This window comes from Oncorhynchus masou, chromosome 15, assembly GCF_036934945.1.
Source record: "Oncorhynchus masou masou isolate Uvic2021 chromosome 15, UVic_Omas_1.1, whole genome shotgun sequence".
Classification (NCBI taxonomy): Eukaryota; Metazoa; Chordata; class Actinopteri; order Salmoniformes; family Salmonidae; genus Oncorhynchus; species Oncorhynchus masou.
The window spans coordinates 24,468,202-24,489,461 of NC_088226.1; the positions used below are offsets into that span (position 1 = coordinate 24,468,202).

Genomic DNA, 21,260 nt, shown 5'->3' on the forward strand with positions numbered 1-21,260 from the left:
ACCACTTTATTTTAAGAATGTGAAGTGTCAGAATAATAGAGAGAATTATTTATTTCAGCTTTTATTTCATTCATCACATTCCCAGTGGGTTAGAAGTTTACATACACTCAGTTGCTTCAATATATCCACATTTTCCTACCTCATGACGCCATCTAGTTTGTGAAGTGCGCCAGTCCCTCCTGCAGCAAAGCACCCACACAACGTGATGCTGCCACCCCCGTGCTTCACGGTTGGGATGGTGTTCTTTGGCTTGCAAGCCTTCCCCTTTTTCCTCCAAACATAACAATGGTTATCATGGCCAAACAGTTCTATTTTTGTTTCATCAGGCCAGAGGACATTTCTCAAAAAAGTATGATCTTTGTTGATATAGGTTAAGTCGATATAGGACTCGTTTACTGTGGATATAGATCATTTTGTACCTGTTTCCTCCAGCATCTTCACAAGGTCCTTTGCTGTTGTTCTGAGACTGATTTGCACTTTTCGCAACAAAGTTCGTTCATCTCTAGGAGACAGAAAGCGTCTCCTTCCTAAGCGGTATGATGGCTGCGTGATCCCATGGTGTTTATACACCTATTGTTTGTACAGAGGAACGTGGTACCTTCAGGCATTTGGAAATTGCTCCCAAGGATGAACCAGACTTGTGGAGGTCTACAATTTCTTTCTGGGGTCTTGGCTGATGTTTTTTTATTTACCCATGATGTCAAGCAAAGAGGCACAGAGTTTGAAGGTAGGCCTTGAAATACATCCACAGGTACACCTCCAATTGACTCAAATTATGTAAATTAGCCTATCAGAAGCTTCTAAAGCCATGACACCATTTTCTGGAATTTTCCGAGCTGTTTAAAGGCACATTCAACTTAGTGTATGTAAACTTCTGACTCACTGGAATTGTGATACAGTGAATTATTAGTGAAATAATCTGTCTGTAAACAATTGTTGGAAAAATTACTTGTGTCATGCACAAAGTAGATGTCCTAACCGACTTGCCAAAAATATAGTTTGTTAACAAGACATTTGTGGAGTGGTTGAAAAACTAGTTTTAATGACTCCAACCTAAGTATATGTAAACCTCCGACTTCAACTGTAAGTATTTACACCCAGGTCAATACTTTGTAGAAGCTCCTTTGGCGGCGGATTCAAGTCTGGGCTCCGGCTGGGCCACTCACGGACTTTTACATTCTTCTTCTGAAGTCATCCCAGCATTGCTTTGGCTGTGTGCTTGGGGTCATTGTCCTGTTGGAACGTAAATCTTCGCCCCCCAGTCTAAGTTTGTTTGCCCTCTGAAGCAGGTTATCATCAAGGATTTGCCTGTATTTGGCTCGAGCCTTAGAAGTCTCCCTACCGCTGAAAAGCATCCCATTGCATTATGTTGCCACCACGGTAGGGATGGTGTTAGACGGGTGATAAGCAGTGCGTGGTTTTCTCCAGACTTTGCATTCAGGCCAAAGAGTGTTTCACACAGAATCTTTTGCCTTAAGATCTCAGTCTCACATGCCTTTTTTGCAAACTCCAGGTGTGCTGTCATGTGCATATTTCTCAGGAGTGGCTTCCGTCTGGACACTCTCCCATAAAGCCTAGATTTCTGAAGTGCTGTTGTCCTTCTGGCAGGTTTTCCCATCTCAGCCAAGGACCTCTGGAGTTCTGTCAGAGTGTTCATTGTGTTCTTGGTCACCTCCCTAACCAAGGTACTTCTTGTCCGGTGGCTCAGTTTGGTGAACGGCCAGCTCTAGGCAGGGTAGTTCCATATTTTTTCTCTCCATTTCCCAATTATGAAAGTTTCAACACTTTAGAAATTGTTTTATACCCTTCCCCAGAAATATGCCTCATCACAATTATATCTCAGATATCTACTGACAGTTTCTTAGACTTCAAGGTATAGTTTCTGCTCTGACATTCAAAGTCAGCTGTTGGACCCTATACAGTGCATTCAGAAAGTATTCAGACCCCTTGACATTTTCCACATTTTGTTAAGTTACAGCATTATTCTAAATTTGATTAAATCATTTTTCCCCCTCATCAATCTACACAAATACTCCACAATGACAAAGCAAAAACAGGTTTTCAGAAATGTTTGCAAAAATAAATAAATAAAATGGAAATACCACATTTACATAAGTATTCAGACCCTTACTCAGTACTTTGTTGAAGCACCATTGGCAGCGATTACAGCCATGAGTATACTTGGGTATGACGCTACAAGCTTGGCACATCTGCATTTGTGGAGTTTCTCCTCTCAAGTTCTGTCAGGTTGGATGGGTGTTGCTGCACAGCTATTTTCAGGTCTCTCCAGAGATGTTGGGATGGGTTAAAGTCCAAGCTCTGGCTGGACCACTCAAGGACATTCAGAGTCCCAAAGCCACTCCTGCGTTGTCTTGGCTGTGTGGTTAGGGTCGCTGTCCTGTTGAAAAGGTGAACCTTTGCCCAAGTCTGAGGTCCTGAGCACTCTGGAGCAGGTTTTCATCAAGGATCTCTCTGTACTTTGCTCCGTTCATTTTTATATAGATTCTGACTAGTCTCCCAGTCCCTGCCACTGAAAAACATCCCCACAGCATGCTGCCACCACCATCCTTCACCGTAGGGAAGGCGCCAGGTTTCCTCCAGACATGACGCTTGGAATTCAGGCCAAAAAGTTTAATCTTGTTTCTCATGGTCTGAAAGTACTCTAGGTGCCTGTTGGCAAACTCCAAGTGGGCTGTCATGTGCCATTTACTGAGGAGTGGCTTCTGTCTGGCCACTCTACCATAAAGGCCTGATTGGTGAAGTGATGCAGAGATGGTTGTCCTTCTGGAAGTTTCGCCCATCTCCACAGAGGAACTCTGGAGCTCTGTCGGAGTGACGGTCAGGTTCTTGGTCACCTCTCTGGCCAAGGCCCTTCTTCTCTGATTGCACAGTTCGGCTCGGCGGCCAGCTCTAGGAAGAGTTTTGGTGGTTTCAAATGTATTCCATTTAAGAATGATAGAAGCCACTGTGTTCTTGGGGACCGTCAATACTGCAGACATTTTTTGGTACCCTTCCCCAGATCTGTGCCTCGACACAATCCTGTCTCGGACCTCTACGGACGATTCCTTCAACCTTTGTTTTTTGCTCTGACATGCACTGTCAACTGTGGGACCTTATATAGACAGGTGTGTGCCTTTACAAATAATTTCCAATCAATTGAATTTACCACAGGTAGAGACTCCAATCAAGTTGTAGAAACATGTCAAAGATGATCAATGGAAACAGGATGAACCTGAGCTCAATTTCGAGTCTCATAGCAAAGGGTCTGCCAAGAGTGTTCAAAGCTGTCATCAAGGCAAAGGGTGGCTACTTTGAAGAATCTAAAAGATTAAATGTAATTTGTGTCACACTTTTTTGGTTACTACATGATTCCATATGTGTTATTTCATAGTTTTGATGTCTACAGTATTATTCTACAATGTAGAAAATAGTAAAAATAAAGAAAAACCCTTGAATGAGTAGGTGTGTCCAAATCTTTGACTGGTACTGTATGTAAATTAGATATTTTCTGTATTTGATTTTCAAACAATTAGCAAAAATGTCAACATACATGTTTTCACTTTGTCATTATGGAGCTTTGTGTAGATTAATCTAAGCCATTTTGAATTCAGGCTGTAACACAACAAAATGTGGAATAAGTCAACGTGTATGAATACTTTCTTAAGGCACTGCAATTAATGTTTTATTTTTCCAAAATCGTACCGCAAGTGATTTGTCACGTGTGACTCAGTTAAGATGGTGTTGAGCTGGTACCGACAGTTAGGACAGCCATGCTTCTAGCTCCTAAGCCACTGCAGTATTTTAAAAAAATGTATTTCTTACATTACTAGCCCAGAAATGTTTTGGTGTTATTACATACAACCGGGAAAGAACTGATTCCAGAGGCTGATCCAAGAGGAATTCGGAGTGGACTCCTAGTCCGACTCAGGAGGCCCACACACCACACACCGTTTCCGAGTATATTACTCGCTAATGTTCAGTCTCTGGATAATAAAGTTGACCAGCTCAGGGCTAGGTTCTCCTTCCAGAAAGAAATAAGGGATTGTAACATAGTCTGTTTCATGGAAACATGGCTCTCTCGGGATATACTGAGTCCGTACAGCCAGTTGTGTTCTCAGTTCATTGCGTAGACAGGAATAAAGATCTCTCCGGGAAGAAGAAGGGTGGGGGTATATGTTTCATGATTAACTACTCATGGTGAGATTGTGATAACATATTGAAACTTAAGTCCTTTTGTTCACCCATTCTAGAATAACTCACAATCAAATGCCTGTACTGTACCTCCCAAGAGAATTGTCCTTGATTATAGTCACAGCCGTGTACATTCACCCTCAAGCCGATACCACAACGGCCCTCAAAGAACTACACTGGACTCTATGCAAACTGGAAATCACATATCCTGAGACCGTATTTATTGTAGCCGGGGATTTTAACATAGCTAATCTGAGGATAACGCTACCGAAGTTCTACCAGCACATTGACTGTAGCACTCGCTCTGAGAAAACATTGGACCACTGATCCTCAACTTTTCAAAATGCCTACAAGGCACACCCCCACCCTCCCTTCAGGAAATCTGATCACGACTCTGTTTTGCTCCTCCCTTCATATAGGCAAAAACTCAAACAGGAAGTACCCGTGCTACAAACTATTCAACGCTGGTCTGACCAATCGGAATCCATGCTTCAAGATTGTTTTGATCACGTGGACTGGGATATGTTCTGGGTAGCCTCAGAATAATATCGACAAATACACGGATACTGTGACTAAGTTTATCAGGACATGTATAGGAGATGTTGTACCCACTGTGAATATTAAAACCTACCAAAACCAGAAACTGTAGATAGATGGCAAAACTGAGCGCGAATCACCACATTTAACCATGGCAAGGTGACTGGGAATATGGCCGAATACAAACAGTGTAGTTGTTCACTCCACAAGGCAATCAAACAGGCAAAGCATCAGTACAGAGACATAGTGGAGTTGCAATTCAACGGCTCAGACACGAGACATATGTGGCAGCGTCTACAGATAATCACGGACTACAAAGGGAAAACCAGTCACGTCGCGGACACCGAGGTCTTGCTTCCGGATAAGCTAAACACCTTCTTCACCCCGCTTTGAGGATAACACAGTGCCACCGACACGGCCAGCTACCAAGGACTGTGGGCTCTCCATCTCCGTGGCTGACGTGAGTAAGACATTTAAGCGTGTTAACCCTAGCAGGGCTTCCGGCACAGAGGCATCCCCAGCGGAGTCCTCAGAGCATGCGCAGACTAGCTGGATGGAGTGTTAATGGACATATTCAATCTCTCCCTATTGCAGTCTGCTGTCCCCTCATGCTTCAAGATGTCCGCCATTGTTCCTGTACCCAAGAAAGCAAAGGTAACTGAACTAAATGACTATTGCCCAATAGCACTCATCACTTCTATCATCATGAAGTGCTTTGAGAAACTAGTCAAGGATCATATCACCTCTACCTTACATGACACCCTAGACCCACTTCAATTTGCTTACTGCCCCCCAATAGATCCACAGACAATGCAATCGCCATCGCATTGCATTCTGCCATATCCGATCTGGACAAGAGGAATACCTATGTAAGAATGCTGGTCATTGACTATAGCTCATCATTCAACACCATAGTACACTCCAAGCTCATCATTAAGCTCGGGGCCCTGGGACTGAACCCCGCCCAGTGCAACTGGGTCCTGGACTTCCTGACAGGCTGCCCCCAGGTGGTGAAGGTAGAAAACAACACCCCCACTTCGCTGATCCCCAACACAGGGGCCCCACAAGCGTGCGTGCTCAGCCACCTCCTGTACTCCCTGTTCACCAATGACTATGTGGCCATGCACACCTCCAACTCAATCATCAAGTTTGCAGACAACACAACAGCAGTAGGCCTGATTAACAACAATGACGAGACAGCCTACAGGGAGGAGGTGAGGGCCCTCGGAGTGTGGTGCCAGGAAAATAACCTCTCACTCAACATCAACAAAACAAATAGGCTGATCGTGCACTTCAGGAAACAGCAGCTGGAGCACCCCCTTATCCACATCAACAGGACCGCAGTGGAGAAGGTGGAAAGCTTCAAGTGCCTCAGTGTACACATCACGGCGAAACTGAAATGCCCCACCCACATAGACAGTGTGGTGAAGAAGGGCGCAACAGCGCCTCTTCAAACTCAGGAGGCTGAAGACATTTAGCTTAGCACCTAAAACCCTCACAAACTTCTACAGATGCACAATTGAGAGCATCCTGTTGGGCTGTATCACCGCCTGGTACTGCAACTGCACCACCTGCAACCACAAGGCTCTCCAGAGGGTGGTGCGGTCTGGCCAACGCATCACCAGGGGCAAACTATCTTCCATCCAATACACCTACAGCACCCGATGTCACAGGAAGGCCAAAAAGATCATCAAGGACAACAACCACCCGAGCCACTGCCTTTTCACCCCTATATTTTCCAGAAGGTGAGGTCAGTACAGGTGCATCAAAGATGGGACTGAGAGACCTAAAAACAGCCATCAGACTGTTAAATAGCCATCACTAGCACGTTAGAAGCTGCTGCCCTATATACATAGACTTGAAGTCACAGGCCACTTTAATAATGGAACACTAGTCACTAATAATGTTTACATATTTTGCATTACTAATCTCATATGTACAGTCGTGGCCAAAAGTTTTGAGAATGACACAAATATTTAATTTTCACAAAGTTTGCTGCCTCAGTTTGTATGGTGGCAATTTGCATATTCTCCAGAATGTTATGAAGAGTGATAAGATGAATTGCAAATAATTGCAAGTCCCTCTTTACCATCCAAATGAACTGAATCCCCCCAAAACATTTCCACTGCATTTCAGCTCGGCCACAAAAGGACCAGCTGACATCATGTCAGTGATTCTCTCGCTAATACAGGTATGAGTGTTGACGATGACAAGGCTGGAGATCACTCTGTCATGCAGATTGAGTTCGAATAACTTCAAAAGGAGGGTGGTGCTTGGAATCATTGTTCTTCCTCTGTGAACTATGGTTAACTGCAAGGAAACACAGGCATCATTGCTTTGCACGAAAAAAGGGCTTCACAGGCAAGGATATTGCTGCCAGTAAGATTGCACCTAAATCAACAGTTTATCGTGTCATCAAGAACTTCAAGGAGAGCAGTTCAATTGTTGTGAAAAAGGCTTCAGGGCACCCAAGAAAGTCCAGCAAGAGCCAGGACCGTCTCCTAAATTTGATTCAGCTGCGGGATCGGGGCACCACCGGTACAGAGCTTGCTCAGGAATGGCAGCAGGCAGGTGTGAGTGCATCTGCATGCACAGTGAGGCGAATACTTTTGGAGGATGGCCTGGTGTCAATAAGGGCAGCAAAGAAGCCACTTCTCTCCAGGAAAAACATCAGGGACAGACTGATATTCTACAAGGTACAGGGATTGGACTGCTGAGGACTGGGGTAAAGTCATTTTCTCTGACGAATCCCCTTTCTGATTGTTTGGGGCTTCCGGGAAAAAGCTTGTCTGGAGAAGACAAGGTGAGCACTACCATCAGTCCTGTGTCATGCCAACAGTAAAGCATCTTGAGACCATTCATGTGTGGGGTTGCTTCTCAGCTAAGGGAGTGGGCTCACTCACAATTTTGCCTAAGAACACAGCCGTAAATAAAGAATGGTACCAACACATCCTCTGAGAACAACTTCTCCCAACCATCCAGGAACAGTTTGGTGATGAACAATACCTTTTCCAGCATGATGGAGCACCTTGCCATAAGGCAAAAGTGATAACTAAGTGGCCCGGGGAACAAAACATTGATATTTTGGGTCCATGGCCAGGAAACTCCCCAGACCTTTATCCCATTGAGAACTTGTGGTCAATCCTCAAGAGGCGGGTGGACAAACTCCAAGCATTGATTATGCAAGAATGGGCTGCCATCAGTCAGGATGTGGCCCAGAAGTTAATTAACAACATGCCAGGGCGGATTGCAGAGGTCTTGAAAAAGAAGGGTCAACACTGCAAATATTGACTCTTTGCATCAACTTCATGTAATTGTCAATAAAAGCATTTGACACTTATGAAATGCTTGTAATTGTACTTCAGTATTCCATAGTAACATCCGACAAAAATATCTAAAGACACTGAAGCAGCAAACTTGTGAAAATTAATATTTGTGTCATTCTCAAAACTTTTGGCCACGACTGTATATACTCTATTCTATTCTACTGTATTTTAGTCTATGCTGCTCCGACATTGCTCGTCCAAATATTGATATATTCTTAAATCCATTCCTTTACTTTAGATGTGTGTATTGTTTGTATTGTTGTGAATTTGTTAGATATTACTGCATTGTTGGAGCAAGAAACACAAGCATTTCGCGACACCCGCAATAACATCTGCTAAACATGTGTATGTGACCAATACAACTTTCTTCACACGCCACGGTCAATATGAACCGGAGTGACTTGACACATCGCTGGCCAACCAAGATGTAGCTACAAACAAAATGAAGTTAAATGGTTCCAGTCTGCCATGACGCGTTCATCCGTGTAGTGTATACGGGTAAGAGTCTAGCTACATTTCAGATATTATACGTTTACAATTTTGTCAGAAAGTAATTTTCATTGTAAGTTAACACATACTGTTAACTAGCTAGCAAACATTAGCTTGATGGCTGGCTTGCTTGCTAACGTTACAGTACGTGTATGATCTGTGTAGTAATATTATTAGATTCAGAAATCCAGTTGCATTGCTAGTTATAGCGTTGTGTTAGCTAGCTAACATTGAACCTAGTTGTTAGCTTTAGCTACCTGCACATTCATACTACAGCTACGACAATATTTGTATTGGTTGTAGTATGAGTTGGGATTATGCAGGTTCATTGTTCAGATAGCTGGCTAGATGTCTAAACAAAAGACTCAACTTCATCAGATGATTACGTGACCCATCAAGTTAGCCAGGTGTATCCTGGGGCAATTATGGTCATCTATTGTATGTCCTGAATATGTGCACATGTCTAGACAATAGTGACCCATCCACTTAGCGAGATGTGGCTGGGGAGTGGTTATAGCATTTCCTTCACAAGACCCAAATTTGTTCACATGACCCAAATTAGATTTTATTTGATATAGTGTGTGTTTACCAGAGACGGTAAGTAAAGAACAACATGACCTGCATCAAAGTCAGATTAGGATATAGGCTAAGGATTAGATAAAGTGTATTTTTACCTGGAGTTTTTCCTTATTGTAGACTACTACTTTTACCACTTTTAGTCTTAATCTTTGGTTGTTTACTAAACTTCTCACTCTGTTTAGCACATGGCATCACGTGAATCCTTAAAGAGATGGGTGGGGCTAAAGCCCAACCTTGTCCCAGCTGTACTCCGCAACACAAAATGTCCAGAATGCACAACAGAAGCTCAGTACTATCAATGCCGGGACAAACTGACACTGGACACCGGATGTATCATGTGGGGCTTAAATATATATTTTAATTGTAACCTTTATTTAACTATGCAAGTCAGTTAAGAACAAATTATTATTTACAATGACGGCCTACACCGGCAGTAAACAAATTGAAATGGTACTCCTGCATCCCGTCTGGTTATTATGTGTTGCAAAAGTTAATCAACAAACACAACAATGGAGAATCCTCCTGGTTTACAGACCCCACCACTCGGCATCGTACAGAACTAATTCCCGGTTTATGTATTTATTTGGGTTCATAGTGTGGACCGAACCAAGGTCCCGTACCGAACTGTTCAGTATGAATATGCCTATAGTCCTAGTGTTTTCAATTTTATGTATTTATTTGGGTTCATAGTGTGGACCGAACCATGGTCCCCGTATCGAACTGCTCAGTATGAATATGTGTAAGCCTACCATCACAACCCTAAATTCTACAAATTTTGCCATGGGGGCAGATTGAAAAATGTGCCGTTTAACAAGCAAATTTCCTGCAATTCTACACATTCAGCCATATGGTGGAGTTTTTATCTGATGATCGGGGGCCCCCGGTCGGTAATTTGACCATTGTTATTACAAGTTTAGATAGCTGGCCAAGGAGATTAATTTACCTTCTAAAAAATGTTTGTTGACATGGGCTAATTGAGTGACTATCAGTGACTGACCGAAGAGAAAAACTGCTAATGCACAATCAAATTTCGTACTCAACAGTAAGTTGAGACCCTAACTTATTTTTGCGGGGGGAAATTGATCCGTGGGCCTACAAAAGGGCTGTCCAGTTGCCCATCCCTGCTCTAGATGGTATTTTAACTTGAGAGCAGCAGCCTTTGTTACTAATGCTTCTCTTTCAGCTTGAATTTAGCCTGAGGATGTGGAGGATAAACCTGACCGTGAACTCCTGTTAGACTTGCGGCTGGACGTTTGGGACACACTGTCAGTAAGTTTAACATCATCCTTCTCATCAGTGCATTCATCAGGTTTCTCTGGGTCTGGGGATACATCTGAAATCCATTTGGACACAGTACAAAGACATGTCTTAATATGATACAGTTTGGGAAACTTTCTCCTTCAAGGCCTTTCCTGCTAAGTCCCGTCCAATAGCTCCATGTCACCCACATTGACAATGCTAACTGCAGTTCAGAGGAGGCTGGTGGGAGGTGCTAAAGGAGGACTGGCTCATTGTAATGGCTGGAATGGAATAAATGAAACAGAGTCAAACATGTGGTTTCCATATCGTTCCATTCCAGCTATTCCAATGAGCCCATCCTACTATAGCTCCCCCACCAGCCTCTACTGCTGCAGTGGTAGAATTCATTTCAGCATTATTTCATAGGCCATCACAATAGTATCTACGTTTCCCAATCCTCCCCATTTCAATATGCAAGAATGACCATGCGTCAATAAGCGTTCTGGTGCACAGCACTATGCTCCTTTAACAGTCTTGTTATATATATCCAGGTTGTATCACAACCGGCCGTGATTGGTTGTCCCATAGGGCGGCACACAATTGGCCCAGCGCCGTCTGGGTTTGGTCGGGGAAGGCCGTCATTGTAAATAAGAATTTGTTGTTAACTGACTTGCCTAGTTAAATAAAGGTGTGAAGTAATTGAACCTTTTTTTGTATTATTATTATTTCTCGCTAATATATGAAAGATATGTCATTGTGCATTCATACAAGGTGTCCGGTATATTGCTACAGTGGATTTGCCATGGTAAGCAAGGATATACTTTATTTCAGTTGAATGGAATGACTGTCAAATAGATAAATTACCTTTCGTCAGATAAAATTGCAGGATCAAAATTGTTCCGATGATAATACCCACCAGAGGGGGAAATTGTCTTAAAATGTTGGTTGCAATTGTTTATTTCACCTTTATTTAACCAGGTAGGCTAGTTGAGAACAAGTTCTCATTTGCAACTGCGACCTGGCCAAGATAAAGCAAAGCAGTTCGACACATAAAACAACACAGAGTTACACATGGAATAAACAAACATACAATCAATAATACAGTAGAAAAATCTATATACAGTATGTTCAAATGAGGTAGGATAAGAGAGGTAAGGCAATAAATAGGCCATGGTGGCGAAGTAATTACATATTTACATTTACATTTAAGTCATTTAGCAGACGCTCTTATCCAGAGCGACTTACAAATTGGTGAATTCACCTTCTGACATCCAGAAGAAGAATTACAATATAGCAATTAAACACTGGAATGGTAGGATGTGCAGATGATGCATGTGCAAGTAGAGATACTGGGGTGCAAAGGAGCAAGATATATAAATAAATACAGTATGGGGATGAGGTAGATTGGATGGGCTATTTACAGATGAGCTATGTACAGGTGCAGTGATCTGTGAGCTGCTCTGACAGCTGGTGCTTAAAGCTAGTGAGGGAGGTAAGAGTCTCCAGCTTCAGAGATTTTTGCAGTTAATTCCAGTCATTGGCAGCAGAGAACTGGAAGGAGAGGCGGCCAAAGGAAGAATTGGCTTTGGGGGTGACCAGTGAGATATACCTGCTGTAGTGCGTGCTACGGGTGGGTGCTGCTATGGTGACCAGTGAGCTGAGATAAGGTGGGGCTTTACCTAGCAGAGACTTGTAGATGACCTGGAGCCAGTGGATTTGGCGACGAGTATGAAGCGAGGGCCAGCCAACGAGAGCATACAGGTCGCAGTGGTGGGTAGTATATGAGGCTTTGGTGACAAAACGGATGGCACTGTGATAGACTGCATCCAATTTGTTGAGTAGAGTGTTGGAGGCTATTTTGTAAATGACATCGCCGAAGTCGAGGATCGGTAGGATGGTCAGTTTTACGAGGGTATGTTTGGAAGCATGATTGAAGGATGATTTGTTGCAAAATAGGAAGCAGATTATAGATTTAATTTTGGATTGGAGATGTTTAATCTGGAAGGAGAGTTTACAGTCTAACCAGACACCTAGGTATTTGTAGTTGTCCTCATATTATATGTCAGAACCGTCCAGAGTAGTGATGCTGGACAGGTGGGCAGCTGCGGGCAGCCATCGGTTGGAGAGCATGCGTTTAGTTTTACTTGCAATTAAGAGCAGTTGGAGGCCACGGAAGGAGAGTTGTATGGCATTGAAGCTCATTTGGAGGTTAGTTAGCACAGTGTCCAACGAAGGGCCAGAGGTACACAGAATGGTGTCGTCTGCGTAGAGGTAGATCAAAGAATCACCAGCAGCAAGAGTGACATCATTGATGTATACAGAGAAGAGAGTCGGCCCAAGAATTGAACCCTGTGGCATCCCCATAGAGACTGCCAGAGGTCCAGACAACAGGCCCTCCGATTTGACATACTGAACTCTATCGGAGAAGTAGTTGGTGAACCAAGCGAGGCAATCGTTTGAGAAACTAAGGCTCTTGAGTCTGCCAATAAGAATGTTGTGATTGACAGAGTTGAAAGCCTTAGCCAGAACGATGAATACGGCTGCACAGTAATGTCTATTATCGATGGCGGTTATGATATCGTTTAGGACCTTGAGCATGGCTGAGGTGCAACCATGACCAGCTCTGGAACCAGATTGCATAGCGGAGAAGGTACGGTGAGATTCGAAATGATTGGTAATCTGTTTGTTGAGACCTTAGAAAGGCAGGGTAGAATAGATATAGAATAGAATAGGTCTGTAGCAGTTTGGGTCTAGAGTGTCTCCCCCTTTGAAGAGGGGAATGACCGCGGCAGCTTTCCAATCTATGGGAATCTCAGATGATGCGATAAAAAGGTTGAACAGGCTCGTAATAGGGGTTGCAACAATTTCGGGAGATCATTTTAGAAAGAGAGGATCCAGCTTGTCTAGCCCGGCTGATTTGTAGGGGTCCAGATTTTGCAGCTCTTTCAGAACATCAGCTATCTGGATTTGGGTGAAGGAAAAGTAGGGGAGGTTTGGGCGAGTTGCTGTGGGGAGCGCAGGGCTGGGGAGCGCAGGGCTGTTGACCGGTGTAGGGGTAGCCAGGTGAGGACTAAAAGGGGACTAAAAGATAACCCGACATCCATGTTAGGGAGCAGGCATATCGGTGGCCAATGCTGGTTGCAATTGAGATCAGCTTTGAGGTGATTTTTAGCCAATATTGATGGTTTAACAAGAAATCAGCTGTAGATAATCTGGTGGCTTTCGGTGGTTACAATTTTTTTCGGTTGAATGCATTCAGTGACTACGTATCCCCTTTCCCTTCTCCATGTGTTTACATTTGTTGGTTGATCTTAATAAAGGCTTTTTTTATGGCAACCTTCACGAGATGTGACCAAGTTCTGTAATTCTCCAACTGTGGCCCTTGGACTTTTCTTTACCTGCTGAACATCTTCCTCACTTTTCGTGGGGAAAAGATACACTTGGGTCCTCTACCAGACAAGTTAACCACTATTCCAGTTGTTTTAAACTTCTTAATTGTTGCCCTAATAGTGATAAGTAGTATATTTTGGTATTCAGTAGTTTCTTGTACCCATTGCCTAATTTATGAAAGTCAACAACCGTGTCTCTTTTAATTTGTGAGTTCTTTGCCATGGTGATGAATGACAAAATTATTTTACATGCGTGTTACCTAATTTTTATAGCCTAGTGAAACAGAAAGTCATGAAAAGGCCACAATACATTTCCTTAAAATGAGATTAACTTAAAAAAGTAGAATTACGATCTATTACTACTTAATTACTATACATTATTACTATCTATTAATATTACTACCTATTGCTACCTATTAATTACTACCTTATTAATTAGAATAGCAGCAAGTAGCCTAGTGGTTACGAGCGTTGGGCTGGTTCGAATCCCCGAGGTAAAACCTGCCGAGGTGCCCTTGAGCAACCCTAATTGCCTCTGTAAGTCACTCTGGATAAGAATGTCTGCTAAATTACTAAAATATAATGGAAATGTAAACACATTGTGTCATTTTAATAATGTTGACTTCTGTTTTAGATTATTTACATTTAAGTCATTTGGCAGACGCTCTTATCCAGAGCGACTTACAAATTGGTGAATTCACTTATTAAATAAAATGTTCTGATAAATTGTATTAGTATAAAATAATATATATATATATTTTTTTGACCATCCAATATATCTTGGTATTTCTAATATTTATTTTGCTCATCTTTATCACTGGTGCCAATACATATAGAGGTGACTGTATAGGTTCTTGCCTGTACATTTTCTGTACTTGTCTGTGTGTATTTGAGTATGTGTTTTGTTTACATGTGATGCATCCTACCTGTCGAATCTCCTCACAGACCATGGTGAAGACCCAGAAGTATAGAACAAACTCTAAGGTGGACGGGCCGTGAGGCGGCGGGGGCTTGAAGTCCAACAATAGGATATAAGCAAACAGGATGAGGAACAGGAAGTACATCAGCACGTTGCCTAGGAACGAGGTGACGGGCGCAAACCAGAACTCCCTCCAGCGCAGCAATACGAAGGGCCTCTTGGGATTGGAGGAGGGGGCACTTTTCAGATTGTCCCTTAGAGAAGTATATTCCTCAGCATCCTCTTCCCTGAGAGGATAAGAATGGGAATAATTACTTGTGTGTACATGGATGAGTATGTGCATGCGTGCGTGCGTGTGTGTGTGCGTGCGTGTGTTTACGTTTGCATGATGTTGGAGAGGGAGAGCATAGTGGCATCTCCTCCGTCCAGACTCTCTGTGTCTCGACCAAGAGGTACCCCCTCCGACCTTACCTCTTCCTCATGTTCCCTGAGAGAGAGAGAGAGAGAGAGAGAGAAATTATAGACTGACAGACAGTTTCAACACCAGCATCCAATTTCTCAAATTCACCCCATATGAGGAAAATAAGGAACGCTTCAAGTATAAAAAATGTGAATGATAGAGAGAAGATAGCCTGTAGTGAAAGGGAAGCAAAGATGAAAATAGGCCAGCATTGTAAATTGAAGATTTGAACAATATTGTAAGATAGGTGGTGAAGGAAAAGTTTATTTATTTTTGTACCTTTATTTTACCAGGGAAGACATATTGAGACCTAGGTCTCTTTTTCAAATGTGCCCTGCACAATACAACACAACTATTCACATTATACACAAAATATACATATGTGACCCGTTTCAGGATGCTAGGCATTTGTCTTGCATCTACTTCACAGCAGAGGCATTTGAACGTATTATTTGTTTGGTTGTTGATCAAAATGCCTTCTGGAACAGGTGAACTTTCAATATCCTTAATAACAAACTTGTATGCCATCTGTAAATACGAATACAATTGTTAAATTATGAGCCTAATTGGTTTAGCCACAGAAAAAGTCAGGAACCTTCTCGCTAGCCATGATTGGCTGAGATAATGGAAGCGCTGGACATGCCGAGAGATGAGTTCAGATTGCTCTGACATGTAGCATGCATCAGACTATAACATGAGCTGCTCATTATGTGTAGATAATCCGATCTACCACTGATTTTTTAAAGATATAACGTTAGCCATAGAGAACTGCAAAAGTGTTGCTCCTGCTCTCAACAACATTGCTGCCCTGAATTTAGTAGGCTCTATCGACAAAGATCAGCGGGAAAAAGTTGTGATGGACTACTTTCTGCACATGGTCAGTGTAAACCGGAGTGACTTAACACAACACGGCCCAAACAAGCGCTATTACACAAGACTTCTTACTGAAAAGGGGTTCCAATCTGCAGTGAAGCGTTCATCCATGTACAGTACATGGGTGAGAGTCTAGATACACTTTCAGATATTATACGTTTCTAATTTTGTCAGTCGTTTTCATTGCAAGTTACTGGTAGATAGCTAGCAAACGTTAGCTTGCTGTCTCGCTAGCTAATGTTACGTGCATGATCTGTGTAGTAATATTATTAGTATCTCAGAAATCCATTTGGATTGCTAGTTATAGCCTAATGTTAGCTAGCTAACATGAAACCTAGTTGGTTAGCTTTAGCTACCTGCAGATTCATACTACAGCATTTCATGCATGGTGGCTAGCTATGACAATCTGTTTGTATTGCTAGTAGTATGGGTTGGGATTGTGATTTGTTGTTTAGTTAGCTAGCTAGCTAGCTAAAAATCTAAACAAAAGACTCTACTTCGTCAGATGATTACATGACTCATCAAGTTAGCCAGGTGTGTCTGGGGGTGACTACGGCCATCTATTGTATTTCATGAACATGTGTACATTTCTAGACAATAACATGTGTACACGTCTAGATCTAGACAAAAGTGACCCCTCCACTTAGCTAGATGTAGCTGAGGGGTGGTTATAATTTTAGATAAGTGTGTCTGGGTAAGCATTGTCTAATATATATATTTTTTAATTATCTGGACACTTTCTATTTTTGATATTACTACTATGCAAATATGCAAGTAACCATTTCACTTGACCATTTACTCCTTTTGTATCCTGTGCATGTGACAAAAAAAGAGATGGTAATATGAAGAACAAAATGACCTGCACCAAAGTCAGATTAGGATATAGGCCAAGGACTACATAAAGTATATTTTTACCTGGAGTTTTTCCTTATTGTAGTCTACTACTTTCATCACTTTTAGTCTTGAAATCTTTGGTTGTTTGCTACACTACCTTACTCACTCTGTTTATTACATGGCCTCACATGTGAATCCTTAATGAGATGGGTGAGGCTAAGGCTTAAGAAGGTGTGAATAGGTTTAGACAAAGAGCTCTCCAGTAGGTGTACCAAACATTCAAGGGCCATTTTCTCAAAAGTGCGTTTACAAGTTTATCAACTTTCAAAGCAGAATTACTTTTTCCACTGTTCCTCAACTGCAGTGTATGATATACCATTTTTTTAGCTATGAGTCCATACTTTTATCCAATGTAAAAAAAAACACACAATTTCTAATTTTGCAATATAAGACCGAATCTCGGTTCTCGGTCAAATACACTACATGTGACCAAAAGTATGTGGACACCTGCTTGTCGAGCATCTCATAACAAAATTAAGGACATTAACATGGAGTTGGTCTCCCCTTTGCTGCTATAACAGCCTCCACTCTTCTGGGAAGGCTAGATGGAACAATGCTGTGGGGACTTGCTTCCATTCAGCCACAAGAGCATTAGTGACCTCGGCCACTGATGTTAGGCGATTAGGCCTAGCTCGCAGTCAGCATTCCAATTCATCCCAAAGATGTTCAATGGGGTTGAGGTCATGGCTCTGTGCAAGCCAATCAAGTTCTTCCACACCGATCTCGACAAACCATTTCTGTATGGACATCGCTTTGTGCACGGGGTCATTGTCATGCTGAAACAGGAAAGTCCCTTCCCCACATTGTTGTCACAAAGTTGGAAGCACAGAATAGTCTAGAATGTCATTGTATGCTGTAGCATTAAGATTTTCCTTCACTGGAACTAAGTGGCCTAGCTCAAACAGTGAAAAAAAGCCCCAGGCCATTATTTCTCCTCTGCTTCAGCACTCGGCAGTCCCGTTCTTTGGGCTTGTGTGGTCTACCACTTCGTGGCTGAGCCATTGTTGCTCTTAGACGTTTACTCTTCACAATAACAACTCTTACAGTTGACCGGGCAGCTCTAGCAAGGCATAAATCTGACAAACTGACTTGTTGGAAAGGTGGCATCCTATGACAGTGCCACGTTGAAAGTCACTGAGCTCTTCAGTAAGGCCATTCTACTGCCCTATGGAGATTGCAGGGCTGTGCTTGATTTTATAAACCTGTCAGGAACGATTGTGGCTGAACTAGCCAAATCCACTCATTTGAAGGGGTGTCCACATAATTTTGTATATATTGTGTATGAACACATAAATACTGGACATTTTGAACTGTTATTATGGTGATATTTGACACAATTACAATCATGGTCTTGAACTCGCATTTTTTCGGTCTCGGCCTTGACTATATCTGCTTTTGCAGATATAACTGTAGTATACGATAGTACTGTTTAAATATATGTTTATTTTTTATTCACCTTTATTTAACTAGGCAAGTCAGTTAAGAACAAATTCTTATTTACAATGACAGTGGTTTAACTGCCTTGTTCAGGGGCAGAACGACAGATTTTTACCTTGTCAGCTCGGGATTCGATCTAGCAACCTTTCGGTTACTGGTCCAATGCTGTAACCACGAGGCTAACTGCCACCCCATTCGCAGTTTACTATAGTATAAATACTGTAGTAAAATGTTTTTGTTTATACTATAGTAATTACTGTAGTGATTTTGCAGACTGTATTATACTGTAGTGTTTATATTTTATTATCTTTGTTTTTGCAGACTGTGCTTTTGTTGTTTGAGGACATTACTGTAGTATTTACTATAGTAGTCTACATTATACAACAAAATTATATAGTTAAGTACTACACATGATCAAGGGATACTACAGTGTGTAGTACTGTATATAGTATTCTACAGTATATTAAAGTTTACTGCTGAATTCTATAGTAAATATTATAGTAAACTGTAGTATTTTGTCATGTGGGTAGCCAATCTTCTCTGTATCTTAATGCTTATTATGCATAAATATGTAACTTTTTGGGCGACCTGACCAAATCCACATAGAAATGTGAGTTATAGGTATTTCATTCTCATTGAAAGCAAGTCTAAGAAGCGATAGAACTCATCTATGTACGCTATTTCTATGCTTCCCATTCTTACGCTTTGTTTTTACGTATTTTACTTTCTGTTTTGTACTCCAGCTTCAAACCGCTGAAAATACTATATTTTTGGTTAATTCAAATATATTTCACAACAGTTTAGATGGTACAATGATTCTCTACACTATACATTGCTTGTTTTGTCACATAAACTGAAATGATGCTAAGTATTAGAATTCCTGCAACCAGAAAATGGTGGTGCGACTTCTGCATATTTCACCTTTAATGGATTGGAAATTTTCAGACAGACAGACACTAACCTGAAGCTGATGAGGTTGGTGTAGATGAGGGGGGGTAAGAAGAAGGAGAGGACCAGTTTCCAGACCTTCGTGCTCCTCTTCATGTCTCCCCACCAGATCTGAGACAGCAGAGACTGCCAGAGGAAGAGGTAGTTGCAGAGTTGGTACTGAGAAACTTCAATTAACCCCCCTCCATGTTCTAACACACACACTTTGGAAATCTAAGGGGCTGGTTAGTTTTATAAAGATTTATGTGAACACAGATCACACACAGTTTATTGCATGTTTTATCTTTAACTCTTCATCTTGTTGGAAAAGGACCAGTAAGTAAGCATTTCACTGTTAGTCTACACCGGATGATTACGAAGCATGTGATAAATTTGATTTGATTCAAGATTCACACACACACGTATGCATGCACACACACAAAGCACAAACACACACACCTTGACCTCTGACCCCTGAGTTTAGTACAGACCTGCACGCCATCGTGGCTGAAGAAGTGGCGGGCGTCTGCTGAGGTGGCCATCTGTAGACAGGTAGCTTTGCCCCACACCGGAGACTGCCTTATAAGGAGGGTGAAAGAGCGACTCTCACTGCTCTGGTAGCACTCACTGAACACGTCTAGAGAGATGATTAAAGGGTTAACACTCACTCACTGAAGACTTCTAAAGAGAGAAGAAACATGTCACAGGTTTTCACATTAGGTTTCCCATTAGGAGTGCGGAATGGTTTGCTTCAGTCATCTTAAAGACTTGAGTGTGAAAGCAATGTAAATGGTCTCAGACTGGGATGCCGTCCAGCAGACTTTCAGAACAGGAGGTCCCTTGCGGTCTGATGCAGAACTGCTACAAAGCATTATGGGGTAACCGTCACTCAAAAAATACAAGCTGCTCACATGTATGCATAACAGAGTTGAGAACCACTACATTGACATCCTCACAGTACAAACACACAGCCAGAATAAGGCTAACGCACCAAGGGCCAAGTTCTCAAACTTCTGGGCCAGCTCCTTCATAGAGAGCTTGGTCTCCGTCTCACTCTCCAGCTTAGACAGCTCCCTCAGAATCTTACAGCCTGCCAGAGCACTGTGGACAGACTCCCCTGCCTGGAGGAGGGGGAGAGAGGCAGAGAGAGCATGAGGGAGAGAAAGCGAGAGAGAGAGTGAAGTGGATATAAAAAGGGGAGAGATCAGTGCTAAAATTAGTCTGTGCATTTGTAAATTAATACATTTTTCTACAGATTAGTTTAACTTCAAGTATTTACATTGACATTTTAGTCATTTAGCAGACGCTGATCCAGAGCGACTTACAGTTAGTGCATTCATCTTAACATAGATAGATGGGACAAAGTGTATTTAAGATACACTTTGAAGGGGTCGGGTTACAGTTGTTTTCGGAAAGATGGATATAGGGTTCCACAATTGGGGTGCAAAGACAGACAAGAGCTTGGAATGGGCTGAGCGGGAGCTGCCCTCCCATAGGGATGAGAGGGCCAAGTGACCAGATGTGGCAGAACGAAGTGCTCGGTTTGGGGTGTTGGGTTTGAGCATAGCCTGAAGGTAGGGAAGGGCAGTTCCTCTTGCTGCTCCATAGGCAAGTACAATGGTATTGTAGTGGGTGCGGGCTTCAACTGGAAGCCAGTGAAGTGTGCGGAGGAGTAGAGTGAAATGGGAGAACTTGGGAAGGTTGAACACCAGGCGGGCTGGTGTTCACGTAAGTTGCAGGGGTTTGATGGCACAAGCAGGGATGTTGTAGATCATTAACCTGCAAGAGTGAGTCAACACCCTGTCGTTCTCTACAAACATCAAAGCAGTTTTGATGTTTGTAGAGAACTACAGGGTGTTGTCCAGGGTCATGCCAAGGTTCTTTGCACTCTGGGAGTGGGACACAGTGGAGTTGTCAACTGTGATGGAGAGGTCTTGGAGCAGGCAGGCCTTCCCCGGGAGGAAAAGCAGCTCAGTCTTGTCGAGGTTGAGCTTTAGGTG

At 42.5% G+C, this 21,260-nt stretch overlaps 1 protein-coding gene across 1 annotated transcript in view; it reads right to left on the reverse strand.

Moving 5' to 3' along the window:
- The window catches only part of trpm4a (transient receptor potential cation channel, subfamily M, member 4a), a 79,692-nt gene that overhangs the window by 10,552 nt on the left and 47,880 nt on the right, over window positions 1-21,260 (reverse strand). The window contains 5 exon segments of the mRNA XM_064988779.1: window positions 14,677-14,956; window positions 15,049-15,156; window positions 19,295-19,407; window positions 19,752-19,897; window positions 20,252-20,381. Of these exon segments, the coding sequence (XP_064844851.1) occupies window positions 14,677-14,956; window positions 15,049-15,156; window positions 19,295-19,407; window positions 19,752-19,897; window positions 20,252-20,381 (777 nt within the window).